Consider the following 19,084-nt stretch of genomic DNA (forward strand, 5'->3'; position numbering starts at 1 on the left):
AACAGGAAAACCATTCAGCAATGTAAAACCTTTGAAGTTAAAATGATATATTTTGACACCCACCAGACTGGACTTAAAGGTCTGGGTTTCCTATCACATTATAAAAACCATAAACTATACTGTTGTCACCCTCTGATCACCCATCTCCCCCACCCACTCCTACCTTTCCACATGACTGTCATCAGAATGCTTTTGTCATATATATGCTGATGTTGTCATTTGATCACTTTTGAATATCTGATCTGAAGAAGGTATTGCCTTCAAAAGCTAATTTAAAAAATTTAATGTTAGTCCAATAAAGGTATTGCATTTTTCTTTTGTTACAGTATAAGTTTTCTTGTATTGAATGACCTTTACAAATAGCTTTCTGTAACCAGAGTTCCAGTAGCCTCTCCATTTTTTTAATCATTTTTATCCTGTAGGGTGCTGTTGACTTAAGGTGCAGCTTTACCACAAGCCCCTGCTCTTCTGTGTCTGTCCCCTCCCCCCATGTGTCTTATTTGTGTTCAATTACTTCAGAGACAGGGGCTGGTGGAGGTCCTTGTACAGTGCCAGCTTTTCATGGGACATCAAAAAGAATCACAACCTGGAGAGGTTCCTGTTGTCTCCAAGACTGATCCTTCTGAGATCCCTGCAGTACTCACCACTGGAACCTCAGCCGCACCCCTTCTGTGATTCACAGGACAGAAGAGAGGAAACAGATTGTGTAATGGGACAAGGCACCCCACCTGAACCTTCTTTGTTTACAAAGCTTTCAGATACTTCTGGCTCTTTACAGCAACATTCTGTCTCCCAACCAATAACTCACCACTCCCTTGCCCCCTCTATTCCTTCCTCCAGCACTCCCCTGCCAGTACCTTCCCGGATCACTATCTTTCTCCCTCTTACAGTTCCTTTCTGTTCTTCTAGCCTTTTACAGCTTCACTCCCAGGCCAGAACCCCTTCCTATTCCTTGCACTACAGCTCCATCAACCAGCCTCCTTTCCACCTCTTCACAGCAGAATTCTCCTTGGAAAACATCAAGTAGCTACCACCAAAATCTGGTCATAATGGATGTAGAATAAGAACATAAAAAGCCAATATCCTGCTTCAAGGAGTGGCCAATCCAGGTCACAAGTACCAGACATAAACCCAAATTATAGCACCAGGCAAGCAGTGGCTTCCTTCATCTCAATAACAGACTATGGATTTTACCTCTTAGGAACTTGTCAAAGCTGTTTTAAACCCAGCTATGCTAACTGCTGATATCACATCCTCCAGCAGGGAGTTCCAGAGTTTAACTATTCTTTGAGTGGAAAACATATTCCTCACATTATTTTTTAAGTATTTCCATGCCTCCAGATCCCCCCCAAACTCTTAAATGTAAGCCCTCTCTATACAGCAACATTTCCCATGCAGCTTGAAGAGCTGAATGTGATAAATTCCTAAAAACATCCACCCTGGATCTATTACAAAATTGGTCTGATAAGAAAGAAAATAACCCAATCATAATTTTGTAGTTCCTTTCCAGTCGTTTTTCATTATTGTAAACTTCCTGGTGCTACAAGTTTTAATAAACTATCATTTCTAACTCACAACTGTTTCCATTTCAATAACAGTTATCTGCAAATCATGGGCACGGCTGTGGGTACCAGGATGGCACCACATTATGCAAACCTTTTCATGGAAGAACAGTAGATGATATTTTATACAGTAGATGATATTTTATAAATACCTGACTTTGTATTGCTCCACGTTGTTAAGGAGAGAATCTCCAATGATTTCAGGTGAAGGATACTGCACTTGTGTTGAAGGTCTGTGCATGTGCCAGACAGAGTGGTTAGGGCTCTTCAGCTTGGAAAAGAGACAGGATATATGATCAAGGTCTACAAAATCCTGAGTGGTGTAAAACAAGTAGAAGTGGATCCTTCTGTTACTCTTTCAAAGTACAAAGAGTAGGGGACATGCAATGACGTTACATGGAAATACTTTCAAAACAAATAGGAGGAAATATTTTTTTACTCAATGAATAGTTAAGCTGTGGAAATCATTGTCAGAGAATGTGGTAACAGCAGTTAGGGTATCTGTGCTGGAGATTTAGACACACATTCCTCTCCCCACAGCTCCCCTCCCAGTGCCTGTCCCTATCACCACCCAGCCCTTTCCCCCCTTACAATTCCTCTTTTCTGCCTCTTTCAGCTCTTCACAGCAGATTTCTCATTGGAAAACATCAAGCAGCTACCACCAGATACTCGTCTGGTCACAATGGATGTATCAGCAACATTTCCCTATGCAGGTGGCATAGCTGCACGTGATAAATTTGTAAAACCATCCATCCTAGGTCACAAGTACACACCAGAAACTATTACATAATTAATCAAATTCATTCTAACCCACAACTATTTCTGTTTTAATAATAATATCTATCTGTAAGTCATGGACATGCATCACACTATGCAAACCTTTTCATAGTAGAACTGGAACAGACATTTTTGAATACCAGTCTGACTAAATCTCTAAAATACTACAGGTATATTGATGACATTTTATGTTTTGGACTGAGAGAGAAGAGACTCACAAACAATTTCACAGGTCTTTCAATGCATCCTACCCTTCAATCAAATTCAATATTGACTACTCCACAAAGAAAGCCAACTTAACTCTTGGAACTGGGACCAACTCGCCCGGGCACCACATACCCCCCCCCCCTTATACCCTTAAACTCTTCTTTTCTAATACCCACATTACCCCAAGAAGACAATTCTCTCACATGTCAATAACTCAATAACACACTTATTGGGAATAACAGTAGGCCACAGCTTAGTTTATTAAACAACCTTTTAACATTGCAACATCTTTCTTAATACATAATCCCTCCCTCCCCCCGCCCAAGTAACTTGTAGGAATATCCAAATCACTCATCACTGCTCGCCATGTAAGCAAAGCAGTTGATCCGCCGCTTTCAATCTCTTTTTTTTCCAGCTCCGCCTTGCCAATTAATAACCTGGCTCATCCCCTCGATGAGCCACCAGTCCTGTAGCTTGGGTTTTCCACCACAGGGGACTTTGACATCCGTCAAAGACACCCCCCCCCCATAAACAACCAAGCTGCGGCCTACATCAACCCACCCCAAACCACATCGTACAAGCCACCCTTGGATGTCATGTAAAAGATTCCAACCAATGCCTGGGAAATGACACCATCCAAACTCAATAGGCCAACACCCTGCAAGACAACTCTGGTCTTGTGTAAGCTGACTGCTGCCCCCATCAAGAAACAAGACCCCAAATGGACAAAAGAATGTCCAAGTATCCAGACGGACCAGAACGTGCCCACCTCATCTGGAATAACAACCATACAAATGGAGAGAGAGCCCGGGGAAGGCTGACGAACACCCAGTGCAACCCCCCCAGCAGCTGAAAGGCCCCGAAGTAGCAAAGGTGAAAAGTAAAAACCCAGAGCCGGGCCAGCCGCAATCAGTCATTCCCAGATTAAAAAACAAGGAATTCCCAACCCGTCCCCAGCAAAACTAAAAGGGCAAAAAGAGCCGGAAAAGGCCCTGGATGACCACCTGCCAAGCCCTGCATTGGCCAAAAACCCTACACTCCGCCAAGCAAGCACCAGTCACCAACCCAACACAGAAATAGGAGTGCTGACTTGCCGGGGATTCACCCCAATACATCAGGCAGCAACACAAAATTACAGCAAATCAATATTCCAGCAGTACTGCCCTACCCACCCAACATGCAGAAACAAGGGGCCCACAGAACACACGACCAGAAAAACCACAGGCAAGGCTACTGTGCAGGAGGCCATCCCTGGCACTCCATCAAGAGCCACTGCGGCCCTCATACCTGCCTGGTCGGTCGTAGAACACAGCAAGCAAATCCCAGAACTACGCCCTGTATGATCATATTCTTCCACCATGATCAGAATCAGTCAGACCCCAGACCCCCAAACCCACTCACCCTGAGGACAATGAAGAAAACCAATACCAACGCAGCATTAAACAAACCGTTCCCAGAAGTAGAGCTCTTCACATCATGGTCAACATGCAAAAACTGAATATATATCGAGAGGGGATGGCCATCTAGAATCGGGAACGGGAGGAGCAGACCAACCTCACCCTTCCACATGCTTCTGTCAAGGAAACCTGGCAGCAGCTGCCCCCAACTAAAAGTCCAACTGAAAGGAGAAGAAACCACACTGAGCACAGACCCACTGCTCTTCGAACACCACAGCAAGTGCCACCAACAACCAGGCAGTCTTCATGCTACCTAAGCTTGCCCTACAGGACCCAATTGTCATACCTCATCAGAGTATTCCTGTGCCACATCCTACTGGATCACGTCTTCCCACAATGACCAAAGGAAATAGGTCCTGGAAGTGATTTACCATGGTGCCACTCACCAAAAGCTGGCATAAGAAAACACTGAACCCCCAATCTGCTCCACCGCACCTGTAAATAGCTCCAGGGCTACAGCAGACTCCCAAAGCCAATGCGATGGAAGAACAAAAACACCAGACAAAAAACCTGCCACAGGCGAACAGTCATTCGAATACCAGCAGACATACACACAAAAGCATACGGTTGCTGTGCACCTGTTGTGATAAAGACTAAGCACTGAGACAAGGCAAGGCCCATCGGAATGACACAGCCTGCAAGATTGAGGCCAACTGAACTGTACACATACAGCCATCCCGGCCTGCAGAACAAACAATGGCACCCCGACTGTTCAACCTTTGCTCTAGTCAACCTAGCCTCTTTCAGGGGGGGCATCACTTCAATGCCTAACAAAGGTGGTACCAAAACAGGTCCAATGGCCTGAACATTGCCCAAAGAAATCTCACTGGCTTCCTCTCGGAACTCCTAGCAAAACGGCTACATCAGCAATCTCAGGTGCACCCATGAAGCAAAAGCTACCCAAAGTATGGGTTGTACTGGCTAGGCTCATCCCTGGGCAGTCATCCAGCAAACAAAAGAGCTGAACTGTTCAGAGTTCGCACAGGAGATCGAACCGCCCGATGGTATACATTCGTCAGATAAAAGGCCTCCCCCAACCCCAGAATCCCAAGGATGGGAAGGATGAAGGGTGCACAGGCAACAGCCCAAAGGCCGCTTCAGTGCCCACTTCCATCAACTGCGCCTCAATGCCACATTGGACCAGACGTCCCATACAATCGCCAGAAGCCTACAGCACTGATCTGAGTTCCGTGGGAATGCCTGCAGCAACCCCCTCACCAAGAACGGGCGAACAAGGTTGTAGAGCCAGCTAAATGTCCCCGGATCCCCTCCCAGGACCACCCCTAAAGGAGAAACCATCAACACCTGACCAAACCTGCCATCAAAAATGAGGAGGGGCATCGATTCAACCGTAAATGAAACACAACTGTCAGCCCGTAGACCCCACCCCTCCCAACCGAGGCGTAAGCCCAGAGTTCCACACCAGAATAGTAAGCTAACGTACCTTAGAACAGAATATGACACCCCCCTGAACACCCCCTCCCAGAGCTCCCTGATGCCCAAGCCGAGCGGCGATGTAGCTAAGGCAGCGTAAACCCATTCACACGAGGGTCGACACCCAAACAAAGAATCAAGGCTGCCCTGCAGGGACAACTCCAGCACACTGCCTATGACGTGAAGCTACAGAGTCACGGACTGCGCCGGGCACGGTCATGCCAAATGTTTTGTCCTGAAAGGGGGCAAGATGACCTATTCACAGATTTCACACCCCTGTTTCCTTCCTCCACTTCTTGAGCCTATAAAACCCTGCTCCTACCCAGAAGGATTTGTAAACCATCTACCGTACCTGGGTGCAACAGCTCCAGCCGCAAAATTCCCAGGAGGGGCCTTTATACCCTCAGCTTGCTTCTTAGCCCACTATATATGCTACCAGCGCCCCCGCCTTTCCATTAGCTGAAATATGTCAATACATTTTTGGGATTTTTTTGCACTAAGCGCAGAACCTGCACCGATAATTCAGAAAGAACCACCAATACAGGCAGGCCCCTAGCTGAATCCTCCTCGACCAGCACTCGCCCCGAAGGCACAGACAAGACCTCAGAGGAGAGGAAGAGGAGGAGGAAGTCAAAGAGGATGAGAAAGGCCTAGAAGAGGAGGAAGAATCCCTAGGTCTCTTTCCCTTACCCCTTGTTTTATGCCTAGCGTCCTGCTCCCACATAGGAGATTTTATTTTTTTAATTTAATTTTTACTATTACCCGCTCCTGAAGCTCCAGCATCTGCCATTGATGTCTCCTGGCCCGCAGCAGGGCCGTCTCTAGATGACCTCCCAGGATGCACCGCCTCTGCGGGGGGGGGGGGGGGGGGGGCACAACACTGCACCTGAAGGTGGGGGGTGTGCAGCGGTGATCCGTCCTGGGTGGCATCCAACCAAGGAACACCACTGCACAACAGCAACCAGCGTTGGACCCATACTGCATGAAGCTCCACAATGCTCAACGCTAATGGCATGCAAATTATATGCACGCTGTGAGACCAAAAGTAAGAAGGAGGATTGTGCCTGGTACATGTGCATAAGAGTTTTACGGTTAACACACCTCTTGTGCAGAGATGCCCAGACAAACCCAGAAATGAAGCACACATCAGCATCGTTCTTCTGCGCCTTTAAAAATAAGCAGTTCAATTTTTTTTCACTTGAAAGGCTTATATTTAAGCGCAGAAAACAGGCGCCAATGTGTACTTTCACGTCTGGGTATGCCCGGACTTGCACTCATTTGTTTCTCACTACCTTAGAGTTTTGCAAAGCCTTCCTTCTGCTTCCAAATCAAATTAAACCAGAAAATCAGAGGTAATCCTCTCCACAAACACCCCAGTGCCAGCTCCAGAAAGTTTCCAGCAGTAAATCTCCAGGAAGAGAGGGGTAAAATGGAAAACTCTCTTTAGTGTTCCCCCCTCACATGAAAACCTCCCCAGTACCCTGATCTCTACTCCATTCCCAAACCCACTCCAATTTTCAGAGCTGTGCTGTCCAGTCAAACTCATCAGCTGGAGTCCCAGGCCCAGGTCCTGAACAGATGGGAGATTTCAGCTGCAGGCAGGTAGAAGAGCTGGAATTTTAGTCTCAGGATCAGGACAGAAAGGAGAGGAAATACATTTCCCACTTCCTATCCGTAGGACAGAGCAGTGTCTTAAATCAGTGCTACAGGTCCCATAATGCACCAGGATAGGTTCAGAGATCCAGGACTGGCCCAAAATCTCCCTCCTGGAACTGAGTATCTTGGAAGCTCTGTTATGAGGAACTTGGTTCCAGGCGTGTCAAACTGCAATGAATATATTTGAATACAAATAGATCTCTTGCATAATCATTATCTTAACATCAACTGAGTAAATCCTTTCTCCTAGTTACATGCTATCAATAAATAGGAACTCTTCACTGTATTATCTTTGCAAAATTCACTTTATTAATCAATTTTCTAAACATATAAAACTTATCACAATCTAATAAACATGCACTCCTCTCATTCACACCTAAAATAAAAAAGAATTTTGAAAAATAATACAATTCCTCTCTCTACGGAGTTTTTACACTCCGTCTCGATAATATGAACTCATAGGACCTTAGACAACTCCCTAAATATTTTCACGTTTATTTGTCCATATAGAAGATCGTTATCCATGATTCCTCTTCTTTTTAATGTTCTTTATCAACAATTCCCATGCTAGATATTCACACGGCTTCTCATCACAAACTCCAGCTGCTGAGAGTGTATTATCTCACTGTTATAATATCATCCATGGGCTCCTTAAAGCTCCTTCATATATGTTGAGACATTCATCATAATTTCCCTTAACCGCACCAACCTCAGTATTCTTGTTTATCAGTTTCTCTTCTCTCCAAGAAACCCGACACAGCAACTGCGTTTCGCAAAAGCATTGTCAGGGTTTCAACTATAAAATGCAGATTAACATCATGAGACACATATATTCTCCCCCCCCCCCCAAGTATCCTCTTCATTGTTCTATCAAACATTAAACATACCCGAGAACCGTAAATACTATAATGCCTTTGTATCTCTCCATGGTGCATCGGTACCTTGAGTATTGCATTCAGTTCTGGTTGCCGTATCTCAAAAAAGATATAACGGAACTAGAAAAGGTTCAAAGAGCAACCAAAATGATAAAGGGGATGGAACTTAGGGGAGGAAACCCTAAAGAGGTTAGGGCTCTTCAGCTTGGAAAAGACACGGACGAGGGCAGATATGATTGAGGTTTACAAAATCCTGAGTGGTGTAGAATGAGTAGAAGTAAATCGATGTTTTACTGGTTCCAAAAGTACAAAGACTAGGGGACACGAGGAAGTTACATGAAAATACTTTTAAAACAAATAGGAAGAAATATTTTTGACTCAACAAATAGTTAAGCTCTGGAACTCTTTGCTGGAGGATGTGGTAACAGTGGTTAGTGTATCTGGGTTTAAAAAAGGTTTGGACAAGTTCCTGGAGGAAAAGTTCATAGTCTGATATTGAGACAGACATGGTAAGCAACTGCTTGCCCTGGGATTTGTAGCATGGAATGTTGCTACTCAGGGTTCCCACTTAACCATCTATCCCCCCTTCAAGCCGTCCAGAATTCCGCCGCACGTCTTATCTTCCGCATGGACCGATATACTCACATCACCCCTCTCCTCAAGTGGCTCTCGATCAGATACGGTATACAGTTCAAGCTTCTCCTACTAACCTACAAATGCACTCAATCTGCAGCCCCTCTCTACCCTCATCTCCCCATACGTTCCTACCCGTAACCTCCGCTCACAGGACAAATCCCTCCTCTCAGTACCCTTCTCCACCACCACCAACTCCAGACTCCGCCCCTTCTGCCTCGCCTCACCCTATGCTTGGAATAAACTTCCCGAGCCCATACACCATGCGTCCTCCCTGCCCATCTTCAAATCCTTACTCAAAGCCTACCTCTTCTCTGTAGCTTTCGGCACATAACTACTTACCTCTGTTCAGGAAACCTACACTGCCCCATTTGATTGACTGCATACTTGTCCTTTAGATTGTAAGCTCTTTTGAGCAGGGACTGTCCTTCCTCGTTAAACTGTACAGCGCTGCATAACCCTAGTAGCGCTTTAGAAATGTTAAGTAGTAGTAGTAGGTTCCAGAATGTTGCTACTCTTTGAAATTCTTTATGGAATCTTGCTATTCATGATTCTGGAATCTTGTTACTCTTTGGGGTTCTAGAATGTTGCCACAACTACAAAACCAACGGAATAAAATTTTACAAAACAATATCATTAAGTCACAATAAGAAAAACCATAAAACCTCTCACATTTCAATCAACATTATCATTTGGAACCTTCTTAAATGAACTGTCATCACAACATTACCAGAACTAGTCAACATTGAACTCTTTTTACTTGTTTACTTTAATCTCATTGACATTATTGAATGTTATACAATATCCTTGTTCTCAAATACCTGAAATGAATTGTATATCTTTTCATTTCTAATTTCTACTATATTTTCTGTACCTTAAATGCAATAATATTCTGTATTTCTCATTCCGATAACGGCGATCGCCATTACGGCATAATGTAAACCACATTGAGCCTGCAAAGAGGTGGGACAATGTAGGATACAAATGCAGCAAATAAATAAATAAACATATTAACAATCCAACTCTTCTCGTATGAGGAAAGGCTAAAGAGGTTAGAACTCTTCAGTTTGGGAAAAAAAGACTGCTGAGGGGAGACATGATTGAGGTCTACAAAATCCTGAGTGGTGTAGAACGAGTAGAAGTTAATCGATTTTTTACTCGTTCCGAAAGTAGAAAGGCTAGGGGACACTTGAGGAAGTTATTTTCAGCTGTTTCCTGAGATGGAGAACTCTCTGAGCACTCACTCAGGTATATCTCTTGTCCTTCTCTCCTAGTGCTGCCTCTACTGTCTTCTGTTCCTGGATGGACGGGTTCCCCGAGGATTTTCAAGAGTCTCTGGATGCTGCTCTCCTGGACAGACTGACTGCCTACCTGACTCGAGAGTTTGGGGAGGAATGCGAGCCAGAGAGACGGCGGCAGTCTCTACTGCAGATGCTGAAGGAGATCCGTGCAGGGGGGAGTGGTAAGAGAAAATCAGCTTGGGGGGGGAGGGATTTAGTACTTGCTTTCAGATCACATGTTGGCTGCATGTGTCTGTGTTTCTCAGTATTTGTTACATATGTGTCTATGAGTGGTATATGTCTCTGTCATCCTGTCTTTTGCCATTGCATGTGTCTGTCTATGTGTTGCACATACATGTATTTGTTAACACCTGTGCGTGCTTATTTTTCAAAAGGGTAACAATGTTAGTTTGGTGTAACAAATGTGACAGAAGCAGATGGTACTGTTAACCTTAACGTCATCACCTTAGGCTTGTACATAAGAATAGCCATACTGGGGTAGACCGATGGTTTATCTAGCCCAGGAACCTGCTTCCAGCAGTGGCCAATCCAGGTGCCTGGCAAGATCCCAGAACAGCAAAACAGATATACACAGCTTATCTCAGGAAGAAGCAGTGGATTTTCCCAAGTCCATCTTAATAATGCCTTATGGACGTTTCTTTTAGGAAATTATCCAAACTTTTTTTTAACCCTGCTAAGCTAATGCTTTTACCACACTCTCTGGCAATGAATTCCAGAGATTAATTACAAGTTAGGTGAAGAAATATTTTCTCCGATTTGTTTTAAATTTACTACTTAGTAGCTGATTCCGCACAACAGATCCTGCAATTACAAACGTACAACTTCTGGGCTCCACAAAATGTATTTGATGGATTGCAGGAACTGATGGTAGTTGAGTTTCTTCTGAACAAACCCCCAGATTCTATATAGGTCACCCATATTTGGGTATGGATCCTAAACCCGTGAGCAAACAAATCAGTTAATGAGCCACTAATAATTAATGTTAATTGGCACTTATTTTGGTTGACGTGCAGATCTGCCCTGCGCCTTATTCTATAAAATGCACATCTAAATTTTATAGCGTGTGACTCAAAAAGGGGTGTGGCCTTGGGAGGGGGAGGGGCATGGGCAGGTCTGGGGTGCTCGCAAAAATTAATACGTTATAGAATAGGGTAATTTATGCACTCCACTGCCATTAATGTATTTAGTGGGATTTATTAACTGTTATTTGAACGTTCTAATGCATGATTAGTAGATGTTCCACTGGTATTATGCTAACATCGTATTATATCTCTGTTCTAATGTGTGCTTATGAGGTGCTCCTCTGCATCCAGATCAGGGCTCTTTGTCATGTCTTCAACCTTCTTCTCCTTCTTTCTCCGCAGAGCAACACACCGACGTAGGGTTAGATCCATCAGCAGCAGACGAGACCCCCGGAGATCTACTCGATATCTTAATGTTCCTGGCAGACCATGTGGCTGCACAGCTCACACTGCTGGAGGCAGTAAGGCAATGTCTGAAAGAGGGGTTGGGGGTTCACAAGCTTTCTGAGTGGGGGAGCAGATAGGATACTGACTCTTCAGAAGAAAGGGGAGCTCAGACAGCCAGAGGGAAGGAGGGGGATCCCAAATTCTCTGAGTGGGGGAGCAGATAGGATACTGACCCTTCAGAAGAAAGGGGAGCTCAGACGGCCAGAGGGAAGGAGGGGGGTCCCAAATTTTCTGAGTGGGGGAGCAGATAGGATACTGACCTTTCAGAGGGAAGGAAGAAAGGGGAGCTCAGACAGCCAGAGGGAAGGAGGGGGGGGGTCCCAAATTCTCTGAGCAGATAGGATACTAATCCCATAGGGGGAAGGAAGGTGAGGTGGGCAGGGTCAGGCTGTCAGAGGAAAGGATGGGGGTACCTGCCCTTAAGGAAGGAGGAATAGAAAGAGTTCCTGGCTCCCAGGAGGGTGGGTGAGTGAGCAGGTATCCAGTCCCTCGATTGGAAAAAAGCACTGACCAGGAAGTTAATGCTGTACTGAGCCACTGGGAGAGAAAACGGAACATTTTAAAGAGTGGACACAAAACTATTTCTTTGTATACAGCTTGTAATCGTGAGCTCCTTCTGCGTCCCCTCTCCATTCCCTCCCTCCCCATCATACCCTCTCCCCTGCAGGATCTCTTCCAAAGGGTGGTCCCGTACCAGTGCTTGGGCTCGGTCTGGTCGCGACGAGATAAAAAAGGAAACGAGCATCTCTGCCCCAGCGTGCGTGCCACCGTACTCCAGTTTAATAAACTTGCCAACGCCGTGATCAGCTGCTGCCTTTGCGGAGCCCACCTCAGGCCTCAGCAGCGAGCCCGCATCTTCGAGAAGTGGATTAAAGTGGCTGAGGTGAGCAAGGAAGGAAGACAAGGCAGGCCATCGAATGGGTGGTGCATACCCTCGCAACCATCCCATCCATCTGTCCACCACTCTCAGGGCCATTTTACCAATGGGCAAAGGGAGCAGCTGCCTGGGCCCAGCTTAATGAGGTCCAAAAGTAAAAGTACATAAGTATTGCCAACAGTGGCCAATCCAGGTCACAAATACCTGGCAAGATCCCAAAAAAGTACAAAACATTCTATACTGCTTATCCCAGAAATAGTGGATTTTCCCCAAGTCCATTTAATAATGGTCTATGGACTTTTATTTTAGGAAGCCGTCCAAACCTTTTTAAAACTCCACTAAGCTAACTGACTTTACCTCATTCTATGGCAGCGAATTCCAGAGTTTACAGGCCCTATTCCGTCCAGCATCTTCTTTACTTCCTTTTCCTTCCCCTGTGCAGCTGCTTCCCAGGGATAAAAAGTGTCATAAAGGCACAGAGCTGACATCAGTCCTTGGACACACCTAGCCAGTCTGGTTTTCAGGGATATCCCCAATGAACATGCATGAGCTAGATTTGCATGCACAGCCTTCAGTGTATGCAAATCTACCTCATGCATATGCATTGTGGGTATCCTGAAAACCTGACTGGCAGGGTGTGTCCTGAGGACTGAGTTGAGAACCCCTGGTCTATGCTGACATCACTTCCTGTTTCTGAGGGGGTGGGACTAGTAGAGCAATGGACCTACGATGGTTCCTTGCCTTTATGCCCCTGTTTATCCCAGGGAAGCAAAGTAAGCTGCGCTTCTGGACTTGGGGGGCGGAGGAAGGATGCTGCTATATTGGGGGGGGGGGGGGGGGGGGGGGGGGGGGGGAGAGGACAGAATGTTGCCAGACCAGGAGGCCCATCCACAGAAGTTTGCCCCGGGCCCCGTGGGTGGTTAATTCAGCCCTGAACACTCTCTATGTTCCTTTGCTGGTTTCTCAGTTTAATATTTTTCTCTCACCTCAGGAGTGTAGAGCACTGAAGAATTTCTCCTCTCTCTACGCCATCATCTCAGCCCTGCAGTCCAACCCCGTCCACCGACTGAAAAAAACCTGGGAGGAGACATCGAGGTGAAGAGAGAGACCAAAGTCCATGTTTTAACCCTCCTGCCTGATCCTGCCATCCTCTCGCACTATTCTCCCCCCCCCCCCCAATAATGAGCTTACTGTCTTCTTAGTAACTTTTTAGCTTTAATGTACTATTTTCTCTCTAATGCTAGGGTCTCACCCTACGTCTTATCTCTGGCCTAGATCTATTACCCTCTTGTTAACTCTCCAGCCAGGGGCTATTGTGTTCCATTTTTAACTCACCTGTCCAAAGTGATGGTGCTGTGCCTTTTGCCATCCTGAATTTGTCAATTCATAGAAAGATGAGGTAACATCACAGAAGCTTATAAATATAGTAGTGCACAGGAAAATGATGTCACAGAACTAGTGATGATGTCAGAAAACACTGTAAGCTGAAAAATGTCACAGTGCTAGTGATGTCAGAAGACAATACACACTGTAAATGTCACAGTACTAGTGATGTCAGAGTACAAGCTGAAAAATTATGTCACAGTACTAGTGATGATGTCAGAAGACCAGTCCCTCAGGCTGCTCTGCAGGTCTCTGAGTCTCATGGGACTGCTTCTTGACTCACTAGTCACTACGGCTCCTCCCCAGGCCTGTTTTCCTGGTCTCCCATCTCCTGTTACCTATTGTCCTTCTTTCCTGCAGAGATGCTGTTCGCAGTTACGAGGAGTTGCGTCAGATCTTTTCCGAAAACGATAATTACTCTCAGATTCGGGAATTACTTTTCAAAGTAAGTGAGAAAGAGAGCTCTTCTGATCCCTTTGCTTTGGGATGAGGGTCTGTCACAGATGAGATTTCTCATTTAAGGTGATCTCCGCAGGATTGAACTTTGGTTGGTTTGCCTTTTGTTCAGTCACAGGAAGAAACCTTGAAGCCTGCGAGTATTGAACTGAATCTGAAGAGACAGCTGAAACATCCCAAGGAACAGAGAGCAGGGGTGAGAGACTGTGGGAAAAAGTGGTCAGGAAGAAGAAAGCGAGGAGGAGAGATCATGGGAGGGAGGTAATAGATGGCAGAGAGCAAGGGAGGAGCGACCGCACGAAAGAAACCACAGGAGAGGTGGGCAACGGAGCAGAAAGTGGCAGTGAGATTGTGGGAGAGGGAGCAGAGAGCAGGACGGAGCAAAATGCAGAGGAAGGGCTTTACCAAACTATAATTGCACCCTTGCAAGACTACCACTAGATGTCGTGACCAACGTTCCCTCTGAGTGGGAGACCTCCACCTACAGTCTGCCACTGGGGGGGTGCTGTTTTACTATCACATTTTCAATAGTGAGGGGACAGGGAGGCTCTGCAGGACTTTGGGGAACCTGCTTGTCCCTAGCAATTGAAAACACAATAATGAAGCACTGCCCCCTACTGGCAACAATGCGGTTGGAGGACTCCCACTCAGTTTAGAGGGAATAGTGCTTGCGGCTGCCATTTTGAACCCAGAGCCAGCAGTTGGGGTTCATTGCAGAGCATCCTTCAGAAAGGCCTGGGGGGGGGGGGGGGCTACAGGGAGATGGGTGGGTATTTGGGAGGAGGGTGGATACTCTTTGGGGTGGGAAGATGCTGGCTGGCTAGGGAAGTGTAGGCAGGGAAAGGGAGATGCTGGCCAAGGAGGAGACGCAATGAACAGGGCACCATTTTGTCACTCGCTGCCTGCTTGTGCCCTGTGCAGCTGCACTGGTCACATATGCCTCATAATGGCCCTGGAAGAGAGACTGTGAGGAGGAGAAAATTAGACTAAGGAAATAAGTGTGATGAGCAGAGGCATGGGAGGAGAGAGGAAGAGGACAGGGAGAGCTCTTTGTGTCCATCTGTCTGTCCTGCAGGATGACCTTCCTGTCATTCGTCTCTACAGGGTATTTCTTTTTCATGTCTGTCTGTCTTCACAAGGAATGGTTCCCTTCATGTGTGTCTGTCTGACTCTGCAGGGTGTCGTCCCATACCTTGGCACATTCCTGAAAGATCTGGTGATGCTGGACACAGCAGCGAAGGATGAACTGGAGGTGAAGAAATCCACCCCCCCCAGCCCCCACATGTCTTTCCCCTTCTGTGTTATTCATATGTTCCACTGTGTCATCTCAGGAAAGATTACACACTCCAAACCAGTGGCATAGCCATGGGGGGGGGGGGGGGGGGGGGCTTGGCCTGGGCTCCCTCCAGTTTGGGTTCAGCCTCTCGCCCACCTCCCCCCAAAAAAAATTGGAAATGCTGTCTTCCACTTTGGCTGGTGGGGGTTCCCAAGCCCCGCCAGTGAAAGCCCTAATCTATGCACAGGTAGGGAGGCCTGGCAGTTAGCAGTGCTTTTCTTGGGCTGCTGACATGCCAGCTACTCCCCCCCCTGCAAACTTTCCCTCTATGGGGATTACATGAGGGGTTGGGGTCCCTCTGTAGTGAATTATGTAAGGGAGCTGGGGGTCTTTATATTGGAGATTATGTGAGCTGGGGGGCTGTCTGTTGAGGATTACGTACAGGGACTTGGGGTCCCTCTGTTGAGGATTATGTAAGGGGTCTAGGGAGCTGGGGGTCTTTATATTTGGGATTATGTGAGCTGGGGGTTTCTCTGTTGAGGATTATGTAAGGGGACTATGTATGGGGTCTGGGGTCTCTTTATTGAGGATTACATGAGGGGCTGGGGTCCCTCTATTGAGGTTTATGTTTCCCTAGCTCCCTGGGGACAGGGAGGTGCTTACTGTACCTGAACATAACTGCCTTGAGTTACCACTGAAAAGGCTGGAGTCCCCAGTGATGTAACTGCAGTAGTTAAGAGTCATTGGGAATGTCAAGTGACAGGATGTTCCTGAAATGTTATTATGGAGAAATAAAGTCAGGAAGTATTTTTTTCACGGAAAGGGTGGTAGATACGTGGAATGCCCTCCCGCAGGAAGTGGTGGAGATGAAAATGGTAATGGAATTCAAACATGCATGGGATAAACACAAAGGAATCCTGTTTAGAAGGAATGGATCCGCGGAATCTTAGTGGAGATTAGGTGGCGACGCCGGTAATTGGGAAGCGAAACTGGTGCTGGGCAGACTTCTACGGTCTATGCCCTGATCATGACTGGATATGGATGGGCTGGAGTGTAAATTTTAAGGGGTTTCAATGTTAGTTTCAGAACTTAGTGCAAGAACAGTGCTGGGCAGACTTCTACGGTCTGTGCCCCGAGAATGGCAAGGACAAATCAAGGTCAGGAATACATATAAAGTATCACATATCAAGTAAAATGAGTTCATCTTGTTGGGCAGACTGGATGGACCGTAAAGGTCTTTATTTTATTTATTTGTTACATTTATATCCCACATTTTCCCACCTATTAGTAGGCTCAATGTGGCTTACATAGTACCGGAGAGGCGTTACAGACTCCGGTGTAAACAAATACAAAGTGATGTTGTGGTAAGATAAAGTTCATGTGGCACAGCCACACTAGGGAATCGTACAACGGAAGAGTTGTGTTATGTCCATTACGTTCTTTAGTTTTGTTGTGTTGCAAAGATCAGGCATTTATGTTGGATTGGTAGGGTATGCCTTTTTAAATAGGTTAGTTTATAAAGAATTATAAAGAAGAAAATTACAGAGCATATACATAAGCATGAATGAAATGAGGCAAAGCCAACCTACAGAGCATATATATAAGGAAGAATTAAATGAGGCAAAGCCAACATGGATTTATTCAAGGGAAATCTTAGCTGCCGTCATTTACTATGTTACTAGTATATTTCTGATGTGATGATTAAATAATAAAGATGGGGAAAAAAAAGCCTGAGTGAAGTCCAAGTAAATCAATAGATCTATTGAGGGGTAGGCTCCTTGGTAAGGGATTATTGGGGGCTAGGGGACGTGACTGTGCTCTTCTTTTCAGAATTACAGAGGTCAGATTAGGTCTGTTTTATATCCTGTATTATCATTTTATTTTCTAGAATGGCTACATTAACTTCGACAAACGGAGGAAGGTATGTTTACACCTTTAATTCCATCTCACGCACTCTTCTCTTAACCCTGACCCTATGCTCTGTCTCCTTTTTTGTTTATTGCTTATTGTAAAAAAAAATGATATCCACATTATCTCATAAATTCTAAGCGGATTACAAAATCAACATACAGAATTCAATAATAAACAAAATCACACAACCCAGACATCATAACATAAAACCTGATTAAAATAGACTAAAATATAACTTCAGAACATACTATCAACAGCCTCCTGACTCGAATATCCATGCAGGATCTGCACCAAATTACTTGTTGAAAAAAAAGAGTCATTTTCAAAGCTTTTTAAATAGCTGATATCAATCTCATAGTTCAGACCTGCAGGGGTAATAATTAATTCCATACCTTCATAAAAATCCTTGATTGTTTTTACTACTACTACTTGACATTTCTAAAGCGCTACTAGGGTTACGCAGCGCTGTACAATTTAACATAGAAGGACAGTCCCTGCTCAAAGGAGCTTACAATCTAAAGGACAAATGTACAGTCAGTCAAATAGGGGCAGTCTAGATTTCCTGAAAGGTATAAAGGTTAGGTGCTGAAAGCAACATTGAAGAGGTGGGCTTTGAGCAAGGATTTGAAGATGGGTAGGGAGGGGGCTTGGCGTAAGGGCTCAGGAAGTTTATTCCAAGCATAGGGTGAGGCGAGGCAGAATGAGCAGAGCCTGGAGTTGGCGGTGGTGGAGAAGGGTACTGAGAGGAGGGGTTTGTCCTGTGAGCGGAGGTTACAAGCGGGAACGTAAGGGGAAATGAGGGTAGAGAGGTAATGAGGGGCTGCAGACTGAGTGCATTTGTAGGTAAGAAGGAGAAGCTTGAACTGTATGCGGTATCTGATTGGAAGCCAGTGAAGTGACCTGAGAAGAGGGGTGATATGAGTATATCGGTTCAGGCGGAATATAAGACGTGCAGCAGAGTTCTGAACAGATTGAAGGGGGGATAGATGGCTAAATGGGAGGCCAGTAAGGAGTAGGTTGCAGTAGTCAAGGCGAGAGGTAATGAGAGCGTGGACGAGAGTACGGGTGGTGTGCTTTGTTTTTATTCCACTCCCCTCCACCCCCCCTGAAATAGCATGCCTGAGCAGTTCAGGGGATCCTTCCCGACTTGGAGGGGAGAAATACCTCTTGTGAGGGGCAATCCAGGTGCCATTCACAGATCGGCGGGTTCCCTCTCATTCCAGTTTTCAGCAGTTTGAAAAGTCTGGAGACTTAGACACAACTAAAGACTCCTTTTAAAGTCCATAAAAATGCAGATATGATCTCTGAAGGAGTTTTTTTTTTAATATGTTTGTAGGTAGCGAAATGGTCAGTGCTTCTGTGTTTTGGCAGGAATCCGTCCGGACTTCTGTACAGATTTTTGCAGTTGATTAGAAATTTCAGTATTCATTTGTTGAATGCTTTATAAAACATCTTGTTAATGTTACTAGTGACACAGAAACCCTCTCTAATTATTTGGGCTGGTTTTAGCCTCTTGTTCATAGACCAATGCAATCAGCTCTGGTCTTAGGGAAGTATCCAGAAAGTAGAATTGGATTAAATAATTATAAGTACGTAAGTATTGCCATACTGGGACAGATCGAAGGTCCATCAAGCCCAGCATCCTGTTCCTAGCAGTGGCCAATCCAGGTCACAAATACCTGGCAAGATCCCCAAAAAGTACAAAACATTTTATGCTGCTTATCCTAGAAATAAGCAGTGGATTTTCCCCAAGTCAATTTAATAATGGTCTATGGACTTTTCCTTTGGGAAGATGTCCAGACCTTTTTTA

At 45.5% G+C, this 19,084-nt stretch overlaps 1 protein-coding gene across 2 annotated transcripts in view; it reads left to right on the forward strand.

Moving 5' to 3' along the window:
- RGL2 (ral guanine nucleotide dissociation stimulator like 2) overlaps positions 1–19,084 on the forward strand; it is a 72,471-nt gene that overhangs the window by 45,575 nt on the left and 7,812 nt on the right. For both annotated transcript variants that reach the window (XM_030197214.1, XM_030197215.1), the window contains 8 exons: positions 9,876–10,063; positions 11,267–11,385; positions 12,039–12,254; positions 13,240–13,343; positions 13,992–14,076; positions 14,200–14,283; positions 15,265–15,339; positions 17,252–17,284. In XM_030197214.1, coding sequence (XP_030053074.1) covers positions 9,876–10,063; positions 11,267–11,385; positions 12,039–12,254; positions 13,240–13,343; positions 13,992–14,076; positions 14,200–14,283; positions 15,265–15,339; positions 17,252–17,284 — 904 coding nt within the window. The remainder of the gene's footprint in view (positions 1–9,875; positions 10,064–11,266; positions 11,386–12,038; positions 12,255–13,239; positions 13,344–13,991; positions 14,077–14,199; positions 14,284–15,264; positions 15,340–17,251; positions 17,285–19,084) is intronic.

This window comes from Microcaecilia unicolor, chromosome 3 (genome assembly GCF_901765095.1).
Source record: "Microcaecilia unicolor chromosome 3, aMicUni1.1, whole genome shotgun sequence".
NCBI classification, from domain to species: Eukaryota; Metazoa; Chordata; class Amphibia; order Gymnophiona; family Siphonopidae; genus Microcaecilia; species Microcaecilia unicolor.